The sequence below is a fragment of the Melanostigma gelatinosum genome, assembly GCF_949748355.1.
Source record: "Melanostigma gelatinosum genome assembly, chromosome: 14".
NCBI lineage: Eukaryota > Metazoa > Chordata > Actinopteri > Perciformes > Zoarcidae > Melanostigma > Melanostigma gelatinosum.
The window spans coordinates 4,267,373-4,286,228 of NC_136647.1; the positions used below are offsets into that span (position 1 = coordinate 4,267,373).

General features: G+C 43.6%; 1 protein-coding gene across 1 annotated transcript in view; it reads right to left on the reverse strand.

Annotated features, from left to right (window-relative positions):
• sgcd (sarcoglycan, delta (dystrophin-associated glycoprotein)) overlaps positions 1-18,856 on the reverse strand; it is a 100,642-nt gene that overhangs the window by 13,806 nt on the left and 67,980 nt on the right. Inside the window, exon 6 of the mRNA XM_079283877.1 lies at positions 6,597-6,669. Coding sequence (XP_079140003.1) covers positions 6,597-6,669 — 73 coding nt within the window. The remainder of the gene's footprint in view (positions 1-6,596; positions 6,670-18,856) is intronic.

Sequence of the window (18,856 nt, forward strand, 5' to 3'; positions counted from 1 at the left end):
ATATCTGCAACTGGGATCAAAGGTAAATATCATATCGACCGCCTTCATATAACAACAGAACTTATTGGAGGCTTTTGATGAACAGGAAATGTAAACCTGCACAGTCTGAAACCTGCGGGCAGCTTTCGCACTCTCCGTCTCCTCGACACGTAACTCCTTTGTCCTTGGCACCGACGTCTTCTCCAAATTCTCCGTAACCGTTTCTTGTGCGGTGCGAGCACAGCGGTCAGAACGGTTTGCCGTTATAAATATATAAGCAACGGTGAGTTGAAATCGGCTGCCGTCGTGACACGCAGCAAATCATAGGTTAAATGGCAATCTCGGGCCGATGCGAGTGCAGCTGATTGCTTCGCCAACAGCCGGACACTCTGCTGGGGGAACACACCATCCGCTGAATTACTGAGATCAGTGCAAGCTGAAGGTGTGGAGGATGACGATGGGTGAGGGGAGGGAAAAGAAAGGTGCGACTGTGACATTAGTCAGGACAGAAAGGGAAGGGGAAATAGGGAGAGGAAGAGAAGTGTCATGGATATGGGACCTTAGTTTGCTCCCTATTCTAACGCTAAGGTGATCATGGTGAAAGCTAGCAGCAGACGTGCTCTCTTTTGCAGTAATGTAATATTCTGCCCATTATTTCTAATGGGAATATGTGTTTTTTGGCCCAAATTCCTCGTTGGTGTCGCAGTATTCCTTTTTTTGGTGAACTGCTTATAACGGCGCTGTGCAGCTTCATGCTATTATAAATCAAACAACAAGGTCAAACAGAGAGAGAAGTTTAGGATCAGAGATTAATATGGGAGAAGCAAAGTGAGCACAATAAAACAAAAAAAGGACGTGAGCGCGTGAGGAGAATGAAAGAAGAACGGGAGAAGACGAAGGGCAGAGGGATGAGAGGAGAAGAAAGAGGACCAGCAGATCGGGCTTGGAAAGGAGGGGCGAGGGAAAGCCGGTGGATCAAGGTAATTGAGGCAAGAAGAAGAGGAGGGTGGAGGGTAAGTGAGGGCAGGGTGAGGATGAGGAGGGACCGCGAGATAGAGCAGCCATTTATATGGAGAGAGCGCAGGGGAGATTGGAGACGGCAAGAGTTGAAACAAGAGCTGAGATGGAGAGGCGAGGAAGACAAGGAGAGGAAGAGGAAAAGATACCGAGGGGAAAGAGCTTAAGGCAACGTTCACCGAGTCTCTGCTCTAGACCACTGGTTGGTTCGCAGGTGCGATGGCTTCCTCTCTCATGATTCATACTTGAATTCTTACTTTGTCATATAGCTACAGTATACTGTCCATATTATTGTTTGCTGCGCTCTATAAACATGCTGTGATCATCCCGTATAATACTGAATTCAGCCTCCTGCTGTGCGTTTCCGTGTGTCAGCTCAGTTTTTCAATCTCAGCACAATAATATTGCAGAGTGAAGATTGCAGGGCACTAAAAACTGTCCATACAGGAAGAGCCATGGGACAAACTTCACCAGATTGACTTTGGGTGAGTCGATCAAAGTTTTCATGATGTGAAAACTTTCAGTTTCTCAGCTTCTGAGCCACATCTCATTTCACCTGAAGAACCCCCTCCCCCCCCCCCCCCGCCACAATTCTCCTCGCAGCTGTTTCCATCGCTTCCATTTTGTTCTCTCACTGTCCCACATTCACTGTCCTTCTTATTGCTTCATTTTTTATTCCTTTTATATGTGCTCGGAATTGGCCGGAACATAAATCAAGGTGTACTATCAAATTCCCCGACGCTGCCATTTCACATTCACAAAGGTGTTTGTCAGACTCAAGGACACATCCTGTTGACAAGGCATGACCTCCCGATGGATACGACGGTTACTGTCAATGTGTGTGTTTGTGAGTGTGTGTGTTGGGGGTTAACGCGATATCCCGAAATGGGGGTTTGAATCCTCGATTACTACCTGCCAAAGGGTTGGGAGAGATTCGAGTAAGATTGGATTTTAGCCATGCACCGACGAGCTCGCTCCACCTTTCTGATATAATTGGATAGTTTGTGCCATATTTCATTCTCAATTGACTGCTTGTCACCAAAGATGCAAAACACTGGAGAGGAGGAAAAGACCCACATTGCCCGAGACTCTGACTGACAAATGATACGGACAATCACATGATGAGGGGCTTTGCAGCGGCGCTCAGAAATGATCCGCGCAACACTGACGGGACTTTTCACACTGTCTTATTATTGGAAAGGATGATTTTGAAAGGAAAGCAGCAGTGATTGATGATAATACTGTTATTAGATATTTGTCATCAAAGTCCTTCTCTGTCCAAACCCTAATTCTCGTCACGCACGTCTCTGCAGCATTTCTTCTCTGTCAAATAAAGCTCAATTTCTTTTCTTTGTATTATGCCTCCATTCCTCATTCCTCGCCTTTCTTCTTTTTGTCCCGTACTCCTCATCTATCTACGTCTGTATCTGACAAACACGAGTCCTCTGTTCTATTTTCGCTCTCTCCTGTTTTGCCCGTCTCCTATACTTTGTCCTTCTAAGCTCTTTCATTCTTGCTCACGTCCTTTTTATCCCCCCTCACTTCCTCTCATTCTTTAATCTTCGCACGTTGTACTTTAGTCATCTCTTCTTTTCTCTCTTTCTAGAATTTCTTATTTTCACCTCACAGACACTTTCCATCTCCGCCTCTCTTTTACTGCAGATCAAAATAATGTTACAATTTTGCAAAGAAGACTTGCAAAGAAGTCTGGTGTCTGCTTGGAATTTGAATGGAGTAGGTATCAGCAGGGTGTTGCTGGTTTTGAGGACGAAGCTCTATATGACTGCTGTAGTGTATCTGTTGGGGCACCAAAACAACATTATTTAGCTTTGTATATGAATGTGCTCTGAGGGAAATATAATGCAAAGATTCCTGAAAAAAAATCGGTGAATTAAGAAGAACATTATTATTGAACGGAAGTGCAAAATGTTCATCGCAAATGTTTTTTGAGGATACATTCATTAAGGAAACCTATGGTGCGTTAAGACCAGGTCTTGGTCTGAGAACAACCTCTTCCTCACAACCTTTACTCCAGTGTAAGAACGACCGGCTACTTTAAGCACTGCCACACATACAGCGAAAACTCACTGGTTGAATGAAGTCAAAATGTCATCCAGTCATCCAGTGACAAACAAAAACATCCACGGCAAGTTTCATGACAAACTGCCTCCTGGATTAAGAGCTACATTGTCATGGACCAAAGTCTTGGTTAGACCCTGGACATTTGGCTGAGTGATGGCTGTGGGTCAAAGGTCAGGGCTTCACCTAAATAAACAAAATCATTTTGAGCACAAGAACGGCCAATAGGTGTTTTGGTCGTCGTGGTTGGTAGTAATGTCACAGGGGTGTGAGGGGGATGTCAATCAAGCACAGACTGTACACGCCCAATCAAACCTGAGAACATAAAGTATGTGAAAACACAAGTGTGCAAGGTAAATACATCTTATAAAAAGCCATAGGGGTTCAACATTTATATCATAAGTATTCTGACAATTATGGGTTGCATTTTTCTGTTTCACAGTTTGTCTTTTCTTAAACCTTTTCTTCTTTTTTCCCCTTTACTGTCACACAGCACTGTGGCTTTGTTCTTCTTCTTTCTCTCATTTTCTGTCCTGTTGTAAATCTCTCTTTCTCTCGCCACCGTCACGATGTCTCCCTTTCTCTCTCTCGCCACCGTCACGATGTCTCCCTTTCTCTCTCTCTTGCCACCATCACGATATCTCCCTTTCTCTCTCTCTCCCTTTCTCTCTCTCGCCACGTCACGATGTCTCCCTTTCTCCCTTTCTCTCTCTCTCCCTTTCTCTCTCTCTCGCCACCGTCACGATGTCTCCCTTTCTCTCTCTCTCGCCACCGTCACGATGTCTCCCTTTCTCTCTCTCTCCCTTTTTCTCTCTCTCCCTTTCTCTCTCTCTCGCCACCGTAACGAGGTCTCCCTTTCTCGCCACCGTCACAATGTCTCCCTTTCTCTCTCTCTCGCCACCGTCACGATGTCTCACTTTCTCTCTCTCTCGCCACCGTCACGATGTCTCCCTTTCTCTCTCTCTCGCCACTGTCACGATGTCTCCCTTTCTCTCTCTCTCCCTTTCTCTCTCTCTCGCCACCGTCACGATGTCTCCCTTTCTCTCTCTCTCCCTTTCTCTCTCTCTCCCTTTTTCTCTCTCTCTCACCACTGTCACGATGTCTCCCTTTCTCTCTCTCTCGCCACCGTCACGATGTCTCCCTTTCTCTCTCTCTCGCCACCGTCACGATGTCTCTCTCTCTCTGCTCTGATTGACTGTCATCACATCTGACAGCACAGCCAGGAGAAAGATGATAAACAAGACGTCTACATCAAGGAGACATCCTTGGCTGTCCACACGGAACAACACACACACGGACAGGGTACTAACACGACGGAGGAGAGCGAGGCAGGATGCAGCCACACACACACACACACACACACACACACACACACACACTGTCAGAGTTAAATTTGACTGTTGGAGCAGAACACCTGTGACACCTGTCTGCCTTAAAGACAGGGTCCACCCAAACTCTCGGGCTTGAAAGGTGGCTGTAACTTGGTCCCTCGTGACAAATCTGTGGTCAGGATGGCTTTTTTAGTCCACTTAAGGGCAGAAGTGGACAATTATGGGGCTCTTTTCCTGTCTTTATTCAAGAGTGTGGTCTTTCAATTGTAGCGCATGACAGATGACATCACGTTCAGCTTTTGTAAAGCTTTCCCAGAAAACCCTGTCCTCGCAGCGATATAAGACTATGTAAAGAATGGAATAGATCAGTGGCTCTCCGGAGAGTGAACGCGGGTTGAATTCTTTGCTTGAAGATTAAACTATTGCATTTATCTCTGTCTGATTGCAGTGCTTTCTTCAAACATCATCGGCTCATTTCCACTCATTCCCTGCCAGATTGTCAACGTTGCTTCATGCTTTTGTTTCCCTGCTCTTTGTGCTCTTAATCTGAGCCCTGCAACCTGTTTCCTGACGCCTGTATCTGTATCTGTACGTCGACACCTTTTTCCGGGCCCATTCTGGTTATTACCGGTGGATTCTCAATCACTTCTGTTTGGACTTTCAGGAAGCTTCGATATCTTCACCTGGTCAGTTAATCATTGAACTGCATTTGATTCCTCCTCCCTCTGCCGCCTGAATATGTGAATCAGCAGTTCGTTTCAGCTCCTTTCTCTCTTAGAGTCTTTGGTTTTACTGTACTGCTCTCATTATTGTGATTTCCAGCCAAAGCAGTTATCCATTTCTAGTCCAAAAAACTCAGATAAACCGACTGTCCACTATCTGCCCAGCTCCAAATGGCTCTGATGAATGTCAACTTTGCTTTGTTTTCACCATAAAAACTATAACTCCGCAACTTTAAAGGCTCTATATTCAGGATCGGAAAACAACGGCAACCAAACAGTGTTGACCTGAGGGCCCACGGCTGCAGTTATCCCATTGCAAGATGGTCTCCAGTTCCTCTCAGCTTCTATTTACTCCTCTCTCTCACCTGAAACATATTTGGTCCATTTCCCTTTGATACAGGATATATTGCTCTGACTTTTCTTGATGTCAATGAACATTTGATGTTGATTTGGAAGTGCAGAGGGACTGATAAATAAAATGGAAGGGACGGGGGGAGGGGTGATGCAGCTGTTGCCAAAGATGGACCCATTGATCGAAAGATAACTTGCATGTAAGACAGCAGTGATTCTGGCTCCTACAGACAGACATTACTGGACAGGAGAACTAATTGCCCATGGAAAAGTGCTCTTTCCACCTCTTTATAGATTTCTACATGTAAATCCTGCCTCTTTACTGCGTGTCACCCCCCCCGCAAGTCAATAGAAAGGTGGCAAGATTTGTATACACTTGAGTAAGTTGCGGAAGTATTGTGACCTCAAATATAATATGCACGGTTTCATAAAATGCATAAATGTCGATGTTGAAATGAGCTCATAGATTCTAAATCCTTCAATGCTACATTTTTTGACACATTATAGACTTTTCTTGGGTAAAAAAATGCTGATAAACGCATTTGAAGAATCAAACTGGATCTTAAAGCCATTCGTAGAGCATTGATGATTCATCAATTATCCATACATCATGAATTCAAATACAGAAAAATGTAAGTATTGCCTTTCTGTGGTACTGGAATATTAGTCTGCACTGTTAATGAATATCGTTTGGTAAGTGTGTGTATGGATGTAAACAGATTCAGAAATAGGCTTGTAGTCTTTTCATTGTTTGAACTGTTACTGAGGACTGATCTAAATCAGCAGATTCTACACCTCTATTTCACAAAAAATAGATTTTGCATTCAATTTCCTCTGCTGTAACGGTCAGTCAGCAATGGCAAATCAGATTGTAGGAAACAAAGTTTTGCTTCAGCGAGTGATTACTTTCTGTGGAGGTACGTTTGTGCTTGTGTGTGAATGCTGCAGTTTTTACGCAGCGTAGATGCAGGATAACGTTACTTGTTTATGAACTGTTTATACATTATTTGTACTCATGTCTCTGTGTTTCTGCCTCAGTTGACATACAAGTTTGCCCATGATGTAATTAATCATTGCACATGCTGTGCGCTGTGATAAAAAACAGACTCTGACTCACCTCAGCTCTTTGAACGGCTCGGCCCTGACGTGTGGCGTCTCCACTGACTTGCTGAACACGGCTCCTTCTGCCCCTGTAATCACAGAACACAACGTCAGACAGGAGGCCGCCGTCGATACAAACCACAAACCCCTCCTGTCTGATCAATGGACATAATCTCTGAGACTCCGCCGATCCATACGGCTCTCCAGTCAGCGCGCACACCTCGCCCCACTGAAAACACTTTTTATGTACTTTTAAACTAAAAACCTCATTTCATCATGAGGGAAAAAGCAGTAACAGACTTAAAGCTGCTCAGAGCTTCACTAACCAGGGGCATGAATATATAGTGCAGGCAATGCGGCTGCACTAGGACCCTTGGGCTGGGGGGGTGAGGGGGCATAGAGAGCGGGTCCTCTAACAACATGTTGGGCAGTAATCGGACACTCAGAAATATGGCCTGTGTTCACAGAATAACTCAGAGAACTCGCTTTTGCCATTTGCTATATATTCCCTCGAAAAGGCAAACCCATCCACTTCATAATTTTCATTTTTTGGGGTAAAATAGTCAGTAGCAATCTTTAACAAAATGATATGCTGCTTATTCTACATAAACGATTAAAACTATGAATTGACGATAAAAAATGATTCAATTAAATGAGTCATTTCTTTTTTTCTTAGGTATTTTTGTCATGTACAGATATGCACTGATAATTGTCGGTTACATTTTATGTTAATGTTGTCAATTGTGAAGTTTCTAAGTGATCATGTGACGGGACGATGTGTGTGTGTGTGTGTGTATGCATCATATCTTAGTAGCGTACAGGGCCCGTCATAAAAGAGTGCACCGGGGCCTGCGGCCACTACTTTAGGCCACTGACACTGGCAGTTCAGAACAACATGTCAGAAATATGCTCCCTTGACAGGCCAGTCTTTTTGCTGTTCAGAAGACTGGATTTCAATCTCTTATTCATGGCCTCCTGTGGGCAGTGAGGTGAATCTCGATCAGGGTTCACAATAAGCGGCAACAGGACAATGTTCTGTGACAGTATGTGTATGTGTAGTTTAGAAAGTTTGATATTCCAGGTGTCTATCGAATAGTATTTCTGTTTATAATACGCTAAGACACAGCAGTAGTAGAATTATAAGCAGCAGACTTTTTTCTTCTTCTTTTTACACTCTCTGCTTCTGCGCCCTGACTACTTTCTTCTGTCTGCACAGCTCGGTGAGCGGCACGAGTCAAATGAAACGGCGCACTGTGACGTGCTGCGTCACTGCGCAGCTGATGCGTGCTGCACTTTGAAAACGTAAACACATTTGCATTGAGTTTCAGCAAATTATAGAAGTGAAGACCACGGTCTGGTTTGCTTAATGTTGGATGCTAAACATCCTCTTTGGTAATATCCAACAATTACTATGTGTGTATTAGCACATTAGCATGTGAGGATGCTAATATAAGCAATCAGCTGAATGAAATGCAATATTATTTTGCCCACCAGTTGTAAATATGATGGAATAGTAAAGATGTGAAGTATAAATACTGAAGCCCTCCAAATGACTTCATTTCATGCTGTGTAAAAAGACATTTAGTCTTGTTAGAAATACATTAACTTCCAAACACAAGTTAGAATAAAAGTACAGAGAAATGCTCTGACTTACTTCACCTGAAGTACGATTTACATTCCGTCGCTTGTTTGTGACGACGTGCAAGCTAACAGCATTGGAAAGGAGAAATACTCGGCTGGCCCTCAGCCCGAGGCTCCCGCCGTCTGTAGTGCAAATACCGCCGCTCGGCTTGAGTAAACTGGAGCAGTCAGGTACATCGAATCAACAAAGCATCAGGTGCAGATCAATGGCCATGACTAAATGTGTTTGAAAACCGTTCGAGGCACGACAGGGAAGCCGCACATTTCTCCCTCTGCGACACACATCGAAGATATATGGAGGAGGAAAAGTAGCAATATTTGTTGTTCTGCTCCGCCTTATTGAAGGCCGTCCCAAAGCTCTTATTTAGCTCGGAGGAGCGAGGATCGAGGAGAGAGGAGGGATCTCCGAGGAGAGAGGAGGGATCTCCGAGGAGAGAGGAGGGATCTCCGAGGAGAGAGGAGGGATCTCCGAGGAGCCATGAGCGAGGACCCACGAGAACAGACTTCCAGGAAGTCTTTTAACGGCCGACACGCCCCCTCATTGTTCATCTGTTACGTGATTGGACGCTGCAGCCGATCGGACTGATTTTGTTCAACATGTAAACAGTGAAGACGGATCACAGATTAAACTCAAGCTTTATATTTGATTCGTTTTCTGATTCACAGTCTGGTTTAAATAAATGTTCATTGTAGACTGAACAACAAAAGGACCACAAACAACTTTCATTTATTAGAAAGATTTGTGTTTTCATAATCTGACATTTCCCTCAATAACTTTTATTATGGAAACAATTAAAGTCAGAGAGAGCTGGAGGGACGAAACACTTTTTACATCATTCATCATCATTTCATTCAGTCACGTCTTTATCAGTTACTGTTATTAAGTACAGTGATCCTGTGAACAGACACAAACTTCTCAAAAGTCTCTCCAGCTGTTAAAGTTGACTGACAGATCATCCAGCTGTGATCAGCTGATCCTCCGTCATCAGAAACAGACGTCGCTTCACGTGACGCAACAGAGGAAAGGACGTCTCATGTCTCTTAAAACATATTTCCTCGTTTCCTCTCTCCTCGCATGGTTTCCTCCATGCATCCCTGGTGGGAGGGACTAAGACGCAAGGAAAGGACCCAAGTGAGGGAAACGGGGATGCAATTAAGAGACTTGGGATGTACCCCATGACATCATAGAGTAACCTTTGGAAATATAGGTCACAGTTGCATTTCCCACTGTCCGTCAATATTAGCCTGGTTCGAGCCCACAATTCACAATATTTCAGTGTTTTCTTTTTTAGAAGCGAAACAAAACTGAGGGCATACAAAAGAAATTTAAAAAGCTTTATTCCCAGTAGCTTATGAAAGCTCTGGTGACATTTGAATCCCTGTTCAGTCAGTTAGAGCCAGAGGACAAAGAGGAGGATGTAAAGTGAGTGGAAGCCTCAGTGCGTGTCACTGCCTCTTTCCTGCGGTAAAGTGAGTGAAGATAAAACAGAAGCCTCACATTCGAAACCTCAGCTCTCAGCCGGAGTAAGAAGAAGAAAAAGCTCTTTCCTTTACGTCTGGCTGTCACTCTGCCTTAAATCCCAAGTTTAAAAGATAAAAGCAATGTCATATTCATACCACCCTTTTTATCGCCCATATAGGAAGTTCTAACACAGCGATGTAATCAGCAGTCGTTCAGTATTTCAGTATTTTTTTTCATGATAGCTTTCATTTTCCTCAATGCAGACTCTCCAGGATCATTTGGAGTTATAAAGGGCTATTTTAGTTATTCATGACAAATGATTTTTTTTCTAATCAGTTTTCATCTGTAGTTTGGTACGCAATAATAGTACCCATGAATCTCAGCAACTATTTCTGTAGAGATTATACCACACAGAGCTGCGCATTAGAAATGCTCTGTGATGCAATCAGAAAAAATAAATAATAACCAGCACCATGTTACTGAATTGAACTGAAATTGAGTAACATGGGAAGTAATTCAATTAGCTGAACTTTGTTTAACAAAGCTTAGCCTCCAACTTCATTCAGTTATTAAACATTGTAGATTTTCCCGAAATCAAATCCAGTTCTTCAACCAATTCTTTTTGACAGACGGACAAGTCCCTCCTCACCTCCGTATCTGTGCAGCACCACTTCTCAGTTCATCTTCTGTCAAATATGCTTCCACATTTTATTTTTACAAGTCGCTGGGGCAGATGTCTGGACTTTGCTGACAAGTTTATGTTGCACATTTAGTATCTTGGTCACAATTCTGTCATAAAAATCGAGTTAATTGAATCAATATTTCTATGTGTACATTAGGTTTATAAAAAATATTATTGGCCAATAGATTGTTATCATATTGTTTTAATTCTCAAAAAGTGTGTTAAACATTAATGAAGAGTTTGAAGACAAGCCATTTCATCAATAAACGTCACAGATTATTGATATTGTGGCACTGCTGCAGATGTTTATATTTTTGCCCTGCTGTCTCTATTTGTTTTCAGCAGCGTGACGACTCCACCTCCGTGAATACAACTTGATCTATCTGATTTTCTGATCACAGCCTCCACATGAATACTGAGCAGACAGCAGCTATACGTCACAGCGCTGACATGTTCATGGACCGGTGGGGGTTCGGGTGAGAAAATAAATGATGTCATAAAAGATGAATGTGTCTATGTGAGCAGCTGTGTGTCCATGTGCATCTGTGTGTATGTGAATGTGTGTGTGTGTGTGTGTGCGTTTATGAGGCAGTAGTCAGACCAGCGGTGGATATCATCTGTTGTGGCCTGAAGTATCTCAGAGGTGATGAAATACTGAGATACACAAGGCACAGAGGAAACTCCCTCCAGGAATAATTTCAATGATTGGTGGTGGTCCTGGACCATGCACGAGCAACAATAACCAAAAACAGAAATCCTGCATTCATCTCCATGCATTTCGGTGCATGATGCTGCACTGCTTTGCTCACATCTTCTCTGCCTACAACAACAGTAGCATAGTTCACATTTGCATCTGTTGATAGCCATCAGCTGCTTCCTTCATGTTTACCATCGCCTGCTCATTACTCATCTGTTTGGTTACCAGCTGACGGATCAAGTCCAATTGTGCAGGGCAGCCTTTGCAAACTGTACCTGTCATCAGAACCCGACACGTCGCACTATTACAACCCTCTTCATGTGACCGAAGCGCTTGTATTGCTGATTAGGATTTAGATCTTTGAATTAGCGCTCCCTCAAAAAGCAGAGCCTTTTCTGGCAAATCGAACTTTACGTCCTTTTGCTGTAAATGAGCTGTCGTTTCAAAGTTACACGTTATAATTGGAGCACGGCGTTTTGTTTATCAGTGGAGTAGGCCTGCGTGGCCTGGTTTCTAGTTAGACTATTCCATCAGCTTAAACACGGTAACCATCAACTGAAAGCAAACTCAAAGAGTTTGGTCGTCTGTAATCGTGGACACAAAAATAGGGTCGTCAGCGATTCTTCTCTGACGTTTTAACCTGTTGGCTGCAATAGACGAAATATAAGCGGAGTATGAAAGTCATTAGAATTCATCCTCTGGGGACCGTGAATGGTAATCTATCCAACAGTTATCCAGATATTTCAGTCTGTTGGATAGACTGATGGACCAGAAAACTGACATCACCATCCCACACTAGCGCAGCTAAAATGAACCCCGTGGAACTACGTTTTGGTTTGAAAACTGGTGCTCTTGGTGTAACAGTCATCAGAACAAACTCCTGGACGTGAATCATCCTGAAGACCTGCCGTTTAATATTCATCCATTTCATATTTCCCTCTCTTTGCCCCATATTATTATCTCTCTTTCTCATTCCATCATTTGCCTGCTCTCACTTTCTCTGCTGCAGAGTATATAATAATCTTCCCTTTTGGAATTGCAGTCAGACTGGAGGTGTAGCCAGCAGCTCTTTCTAATAAATAGCCAGCAAACCCCTGCTGCGATGCTTTGCCCTTTCTCCTTTGAATTGCATAAGCAAACCAGCCGCTTTCATTAAGGGGGGCAATTCTCCACCTCAACAGTAAGTTTAGGCTGTCAAATAGAATATACAGCCGGCGGATTAGAGAAAGTAAAGAGAGCGAAGTCAGAGAGATCAAAGTCAGTGCTGAATTTAGAAGGAAACGGGAGCAAAACCGAGAAAGGGGAGATGGAGAAACTGAGGGAAAATAGCAGAAAGAACATATGAGAGAGCAGGCAAGAAAAAAGAGGAGAGAGAGAAGCCAACTGTGGCATGAGCCAGGGTGACCAATGGATCTCTCTTTCTCAACTAGAGTACGACTCGTCACATACAGTATGCAGCAGGCAGAGTACAGCCCGCTATAGGAAAGACGTGACAAGCCACCGACAAGTTCTCCCACACTGCAGGTGAATATCAATCATTTACCCTCATATCACTCCCCAGCTTCCGCCTTTTCTCTTTTTTCTCATGCCTAAATATGCTGACAGAGCGCGGAGTGAGAGGCGAGCCCGACAGTGATCGGTGATACAGCGAGAGACACTAACAATGCCGGCGTGGCATCGGCGATGGAGGATACATATAGCAGCCGTCCACAGTGTCAGCTGCAACATCCATCCCAGCCTGCACCGAGTGACGAGCTGTCATCCAAGACAACAATAAAACAGTGTGCCGGTGGGTTTGGAAGATCACAGAGCAGTTCTCGATTCGGATTAACAGTTCAAATCACGCTTGCCTCTATTGAATGTTTCCCATAGAATTGATTCTTGACACAAAGTAACACTGACGATGAATATGGTAATGTCTAATGTATGAAATCAATACGGATGTTAATGATTTCTCTTTACTGATAAAATTTGTTCTTAGGAGGTAGAACTATGACAAAAGTTTTCATTATATCTATTCTGCATCTCTCTCACTCTCTCACACACACACACACACACACACACACACACACACACACACACACACACACACACACACACACACACACACACACACACACACACACACACACACACACACACACACACACACACACACACACACATGTGCACGTCACTCCGGGGCAGTGGTGATCATTCAGGGACAAAGGTGATTAAATTGACTGCCACCTCCAAACCTCCACTTGCTCCCCCCCCCCCCCCCCATCGGCACGAACACAAAAGAGAAAAGGTCTAAAGCGCAATCAAACTATGTTCTTTCACTCGGCAGAGAAATGTGTCCAGATTTAGATTTTTGTCCCACACGTGTCACAGAGCAAACACTTCAAATCAGCTTCAAATCAAAAAGTTCCCTGAGGTTACTTTCTTCTTTTTTCCCATGCAAGAATGTCAGATACTGAGAAAAACATGCAGCCAATTTGCATTGTACACCCCAGTACAAATCCATGATAGGTCAATGCCATTCATATGAATGCACGAGTCATTCCTGAAATGGCAATGTCAGTCGGTTCACCACTTTGGTCCGTACTGAAAAATCGAATTACCTGCTGGATGTATTCTAATTTAGTTTTGTACGGATATTCACGGTGCCCACAGGGGACATTGAGGTAACTTTGGTAATCCTGACTTTTCATGCAGAAGCATTATAGGAAATAGAAATTTAAATTTGTCCGATACCTGGAAAAACTAATGACATTCTCATTGTCCTCAGCTGTAATTTGTATTTAGTACTATTTGATGTCAGCATGCTAACGCGCTAAACGAAGATGTCGGACATAATAAACGTTATACCTGTGAAGAATCAGGGCTTTAACATTGGCTCCTGTAAGCAAGTTAGCCTGCTGATATGAGCATTTCGCTTGTTTCCTTCAAATAATATAGTTATGTTTGACTTACTATGACAAACTGTTGTGCAATATAAGCAGCTCATTTGTGTTTACTCAGCATTTTCTCTTCACTTTCTATCACAAGAAAAAGTCTCCTGAGCTACAAAAGGACATCGTTGTCTTCTTGGAGCACCAAAGAACACTTCCAAAGAGCAGTTACACTCTGTGTAACTGCTTTGTGTATTTTGAAAATTCCACATTTCATTTAAGTTTTATCTTTACAAAAATCGGAAAAAATTAAACGAACAAACCTCACAATATAATCCAACTGAAGTCACATGTGTCACATTACTCTCAGGTGTAAGTGACAGCAAAGTCAATTCTATTGCACAAAGGGGCATCATCTCATCCCCTCACAGGACAAACACACATGAAGACAAACCCATGTGCAGCCATCTAGAAAGTGGCATGACGGTATGCGTGATAGTGGCATGACGGCATGCGTGATAGTGGCATGACGGCATGCGTGATAGTGGCATGACGGCATGCGGATGCAGTCACAGCAGTGCCGACAGACAAAGCTAAAGTGAGACAGGCAGAGACGCAGACGGACGTTACTGAGCACACGGCGGGTAACGCGCTTCAATCTTCAACAAAGATTGTAAAAGACAAGTTAAGAGCCTGACCCTCGACGTCCGCCTGCCTGTCTGTCTCTGTGTGTTTGAAGCCTGCAGCCGGCGGGTCCTGAGCCTTTAATGGGAAAGAATGACGGTGAGCAGGACGCTTGATATTCCTCTGCAAATAGGCCTGCCGGGGACGTCGACTTGAAGAGTGTCGGGCCAAGCTAATTAGCGAGGCAGCGAGTTTGTGTGTGTATTTTAAGCTCATTTCAGGTCATTTCTTTGCACATTGTGCATCTTGAAAATAACATATAGCCTGAAAAGAACAGTGACCTCAACACCATCCAACACCTTTGGGATGCACCGGGACAACGATTGGGAGCAAGACCTGATCACCCAGCATCAGTGTTGGACCTCACTGATGCATGTGCGTCGACATCTGTTGAAGGCTGCATGTGGAAGCCAGGCTCGTGCCCGAGTAAAGAATTTCATAATTACTTAAGACTTCAAAAAATAAACCCAAGCAGGAACACCATATAATCAGGGACTGATGAATGAAAAAAATGATTTAGAATCTATGTTTACTCACCAAAGATTTCATCAAACTGCATCGTGGCGAACCTGTGCTCCATGCGCACAAGATGAAGAGAGGCAGTAGTTTGACATTGAAATAGTGCGATGAAAGGTGTGTGCAGGTCTTAGGGGTGTCATTTTTCACCTCATATTTTAATTTAAGTATTACACTTTAATGTTATGGCTCATTAACTATGACTGGTATATACTTCACATCACTGCTAAGCATTTTCCAAAGCAAACTCAGTTTATGATTGATATCCTACCTTCCATTCATTTAGCTACAGTATTAAAACCAACTCAGAGATTTTAATACTTAATCCATTCAAAGTGACACTTCAGACACCATTATTTTTCAAATCCTGCCTACATTCACATCTCGCAGCGTGCCAGTTTCCCCTCGTTACGCGCATACAGCGTCTTCCTAAAATAAACTTTCAACGTAGGTTTACTCATTTCAGGTTTACTTGGTTCGGTTTAGGCAACAAAAGTATCTGGTCGGGCTTCGGAAAAGATCGTTGTTTGGTTTAAACTAAACTAAGTTTCCTGGGTGAACGTCTGGGTTTCACCCAACCATCCACGTACACCTCCTCCTCGGACTTCTTTCGCTCTTTATACTATGACAGTTGCTTTGACTGTCCAACACTAATGTGAATGGGTTTACATTGGAGCCAGTTGGAAGCCTGCTGCGTCTCATACAGTTGCTAAAGGGTGCGTCGGAGCACGAACAGAGAGACCCAGTCTCTCACCAACGGGTGCCCCAGCTCGACCAACTGAAAGGGGGTTGAAGACGCTGTTAGAGCCAACAAGAACTTCATATACTGAGGCCCATAGGGTTCTTCACAGCGGGAAAATATCCCAGATGGATTTCTTATCTGGCTCAATGAAGACTTGTGGGGCTAAAGAGGTTAAATGTAAATGTTAGTGTATCAAATTGATTCTGGTTTTCATCAAGACATAAGAAACATAAAACGATGACTGACACGATGATCTTTTTTTACGTGCGACTTTCCACACCTCGCAGGTCACGCATGGTACAGGCTACTTTATTCGTGTCAATATTCTCAAAGCCGTTAATGGTTACAGAGGGGGTGGAGGGAACCTGTCGGACCATTACTAGCATTTCCTTTCATTTGCCTCTTGACTGCGGTGTAATCGGTCCTCATCTGCTGCCCAGTCGATGAGGAGCCGGCAGACTCGGATCGATACGGCCCACCCGCATTCACACGCTGCCCGCCGCCTCCACGCTCGCTCTTCACCACTCTGTTCCTCCATCCTTCCTCGCTCTCTATTTGCCTCGTAAACATGTACAAACAGACTGCTTGAGGGATCGATAAAACCCATCCTGGGGGTTTTTATTTCCGACCTCCTCCAAAATATTACGCCTCCTCCTTTCAAATTATTTCATCAGTACGTTTCAAAACATTTGACCTCGGTGGTAATCTTACTTTCTTCTTCTCCATTTCTTCTTTCTTGTTTCCTTCCCAATTTCCTTGCTTTTCTCCTACCTTATATTCATAACCTCACCTTATTTCCTTCCAATCTTTCCTTTATTCCCCCCCCCCCAAAAGAGACTTTTCATTCCTTGCCTCTCACTCAGCTTTTCTTCAGTCATTCCCTGCCTCCCTCCATTATTTTTAATGCCTCGTTCCTTTACTCTAGTTCTTGCTTCTGCATCTCTCTCTCTCTGCCCTCCATGTTCCCTTTCTTTTCCTTTGGTCCTCCCCTCCTGTCCTCGTGTCTCTGTTCCTTTCCTCTGCCTCATTTTGTCCCCTTTCAGATTCCTTCCCTCTCTCGGTGTTCTCTCTTGTCCCTCCCTCAGTGTTTTTGCCGTCCGCGGCTGAGCTCAATCAGAAACTTATGAAGCATGCAGCAGGATAAATCAGTTGTGTTTGGAGGCCTCGTGAAGATTCACTTAATGGTATTTCATGTAGGCGAGCGAGTGTTAATGATAAGGAACAGCAGCATCGGAGAGCGAGGGTGAGAAAAGAGAGAAAACTGGGAGGAGGAGGAGGAGGAGGAGAGGAAACAGGGGCAGAGAGAGAAATGTGTTGGATAAAGAAAAACGCCCCGGGTGAGGAGAGTAAATAAAACAAAGTAAAATTGGAGCAGAAAGATTAACAGTCTTTATAAACCCAATAAGACAGCATTCACACTGGAATTTCAGGCCATCTGCTATACTGAGAAATGATTTTGTTTACCCAGACCAGAGCCATCGGTGGGGGGTAAACTATGGGTATTATGGAGAAAATAGGGTATTATGAAGAATTGCAGCCAGGGGGGAACTAGCGCTGTGCGGTTTTTGCAGTGGACCCGTTCTCACTCCCATCTTGTCAAATACCACAGCTTGGTCAGCCCCCCTCTGCATCTGATGACCGACAGAGGTAGCGGGACTGTAGAGGGAGCTACTGCCAATGTGAAAAACCCAAGAGGTGCGCGGCTACAGAGAGTGAAATACTGCAGTGTAGCTACTACTGCTGCACAGATTAGACTGTTAGATCAATTCATTTATTGCTCACAAGGTCATGGAGCATAAATTGATGTGGGAGTTCATAAAAAGCCTTCAAAATTAAAAACGGGGGAAGGGCAGGCTGCTGATGATCATATCACCGCGTTTGGATTCTCCATTGATTTATGTCGCTACTGTTCCCCGAAAGACACCGTCGTCAATTCATTGGCGTCTGCCACAAGTGAGAGTGAAAGGTGAGATCCCATTTGATCGGAAAACAAAAGCAGCCCGAAGCAGAAGGAAACCTTGGCACAACACCATATATTAATCCCATAGAAGAATAAATGCACGCTGTATCAGCAAATATAAGAACTAATGTAAGTCCTTGTGTTAACTATCAAATAATGGTTTAAATTGTAATGTTGGAACTTGACAAAGCCGCAATATGAAATGTGTTTTTCTCTCAAAATGTGACCTGTGACCTAACAAATTAACTAAGCAGGTCTGGATTTTCTTCATTATAATCATCAACATCATTCTATTAAATTGTCAAAAGTATTAATTTACCAACATGTGCAATACCGCAGTTAATTCAGCAATAATGAACTGCATTATGATCACATAAGACAAGTATTTACACAAGTAAAACAAAAAAACATTGTTGAAAACAAATTTAATTACAAAAAAAAGATATCTATTAATTCAAATTCATTTTGAATTATTGCGCCGACCCACTACAGGTGAAACACACACAGTAACCTATCATATTCATGCTATTAAGTTATGTCAAACTACCGGGGTCGACTCATACTTTCAGCTCAGAGAGAGTCCGTACAGAGAAGAGCAGTTTCTCTCCAGACTGTCGGTCAGGTGATGTAACTGGCGAGCTGCTGAGGCGATGACGGCAGCAGTTTGAACCGCTGTGGAAGCACTGATGTATATTTCTATTAGGTCTATAACCCAACCAACCATCTGTTCCAAAAACGTTCCCCTGGGAGACCACACTGGACCATTAAGACCACAACTACCACCTACCTTAAACGGCTCTTCACCAGAGCCGTCAGCCCTACCTCCAAACACATACACACACACACACACACACACACACACACGAACAAAACACACAGATTGAAATTTAGATTGTGTGTGCGTATTTACAATGTGTCAGAGCAATTCAAACACCATCCAAAGTTAATTGTCGAACAAGATGGAAGACCGCAAGAAAACTGCCAATGTCAGGCTGCATGCTACGCTATCATTAACAGGG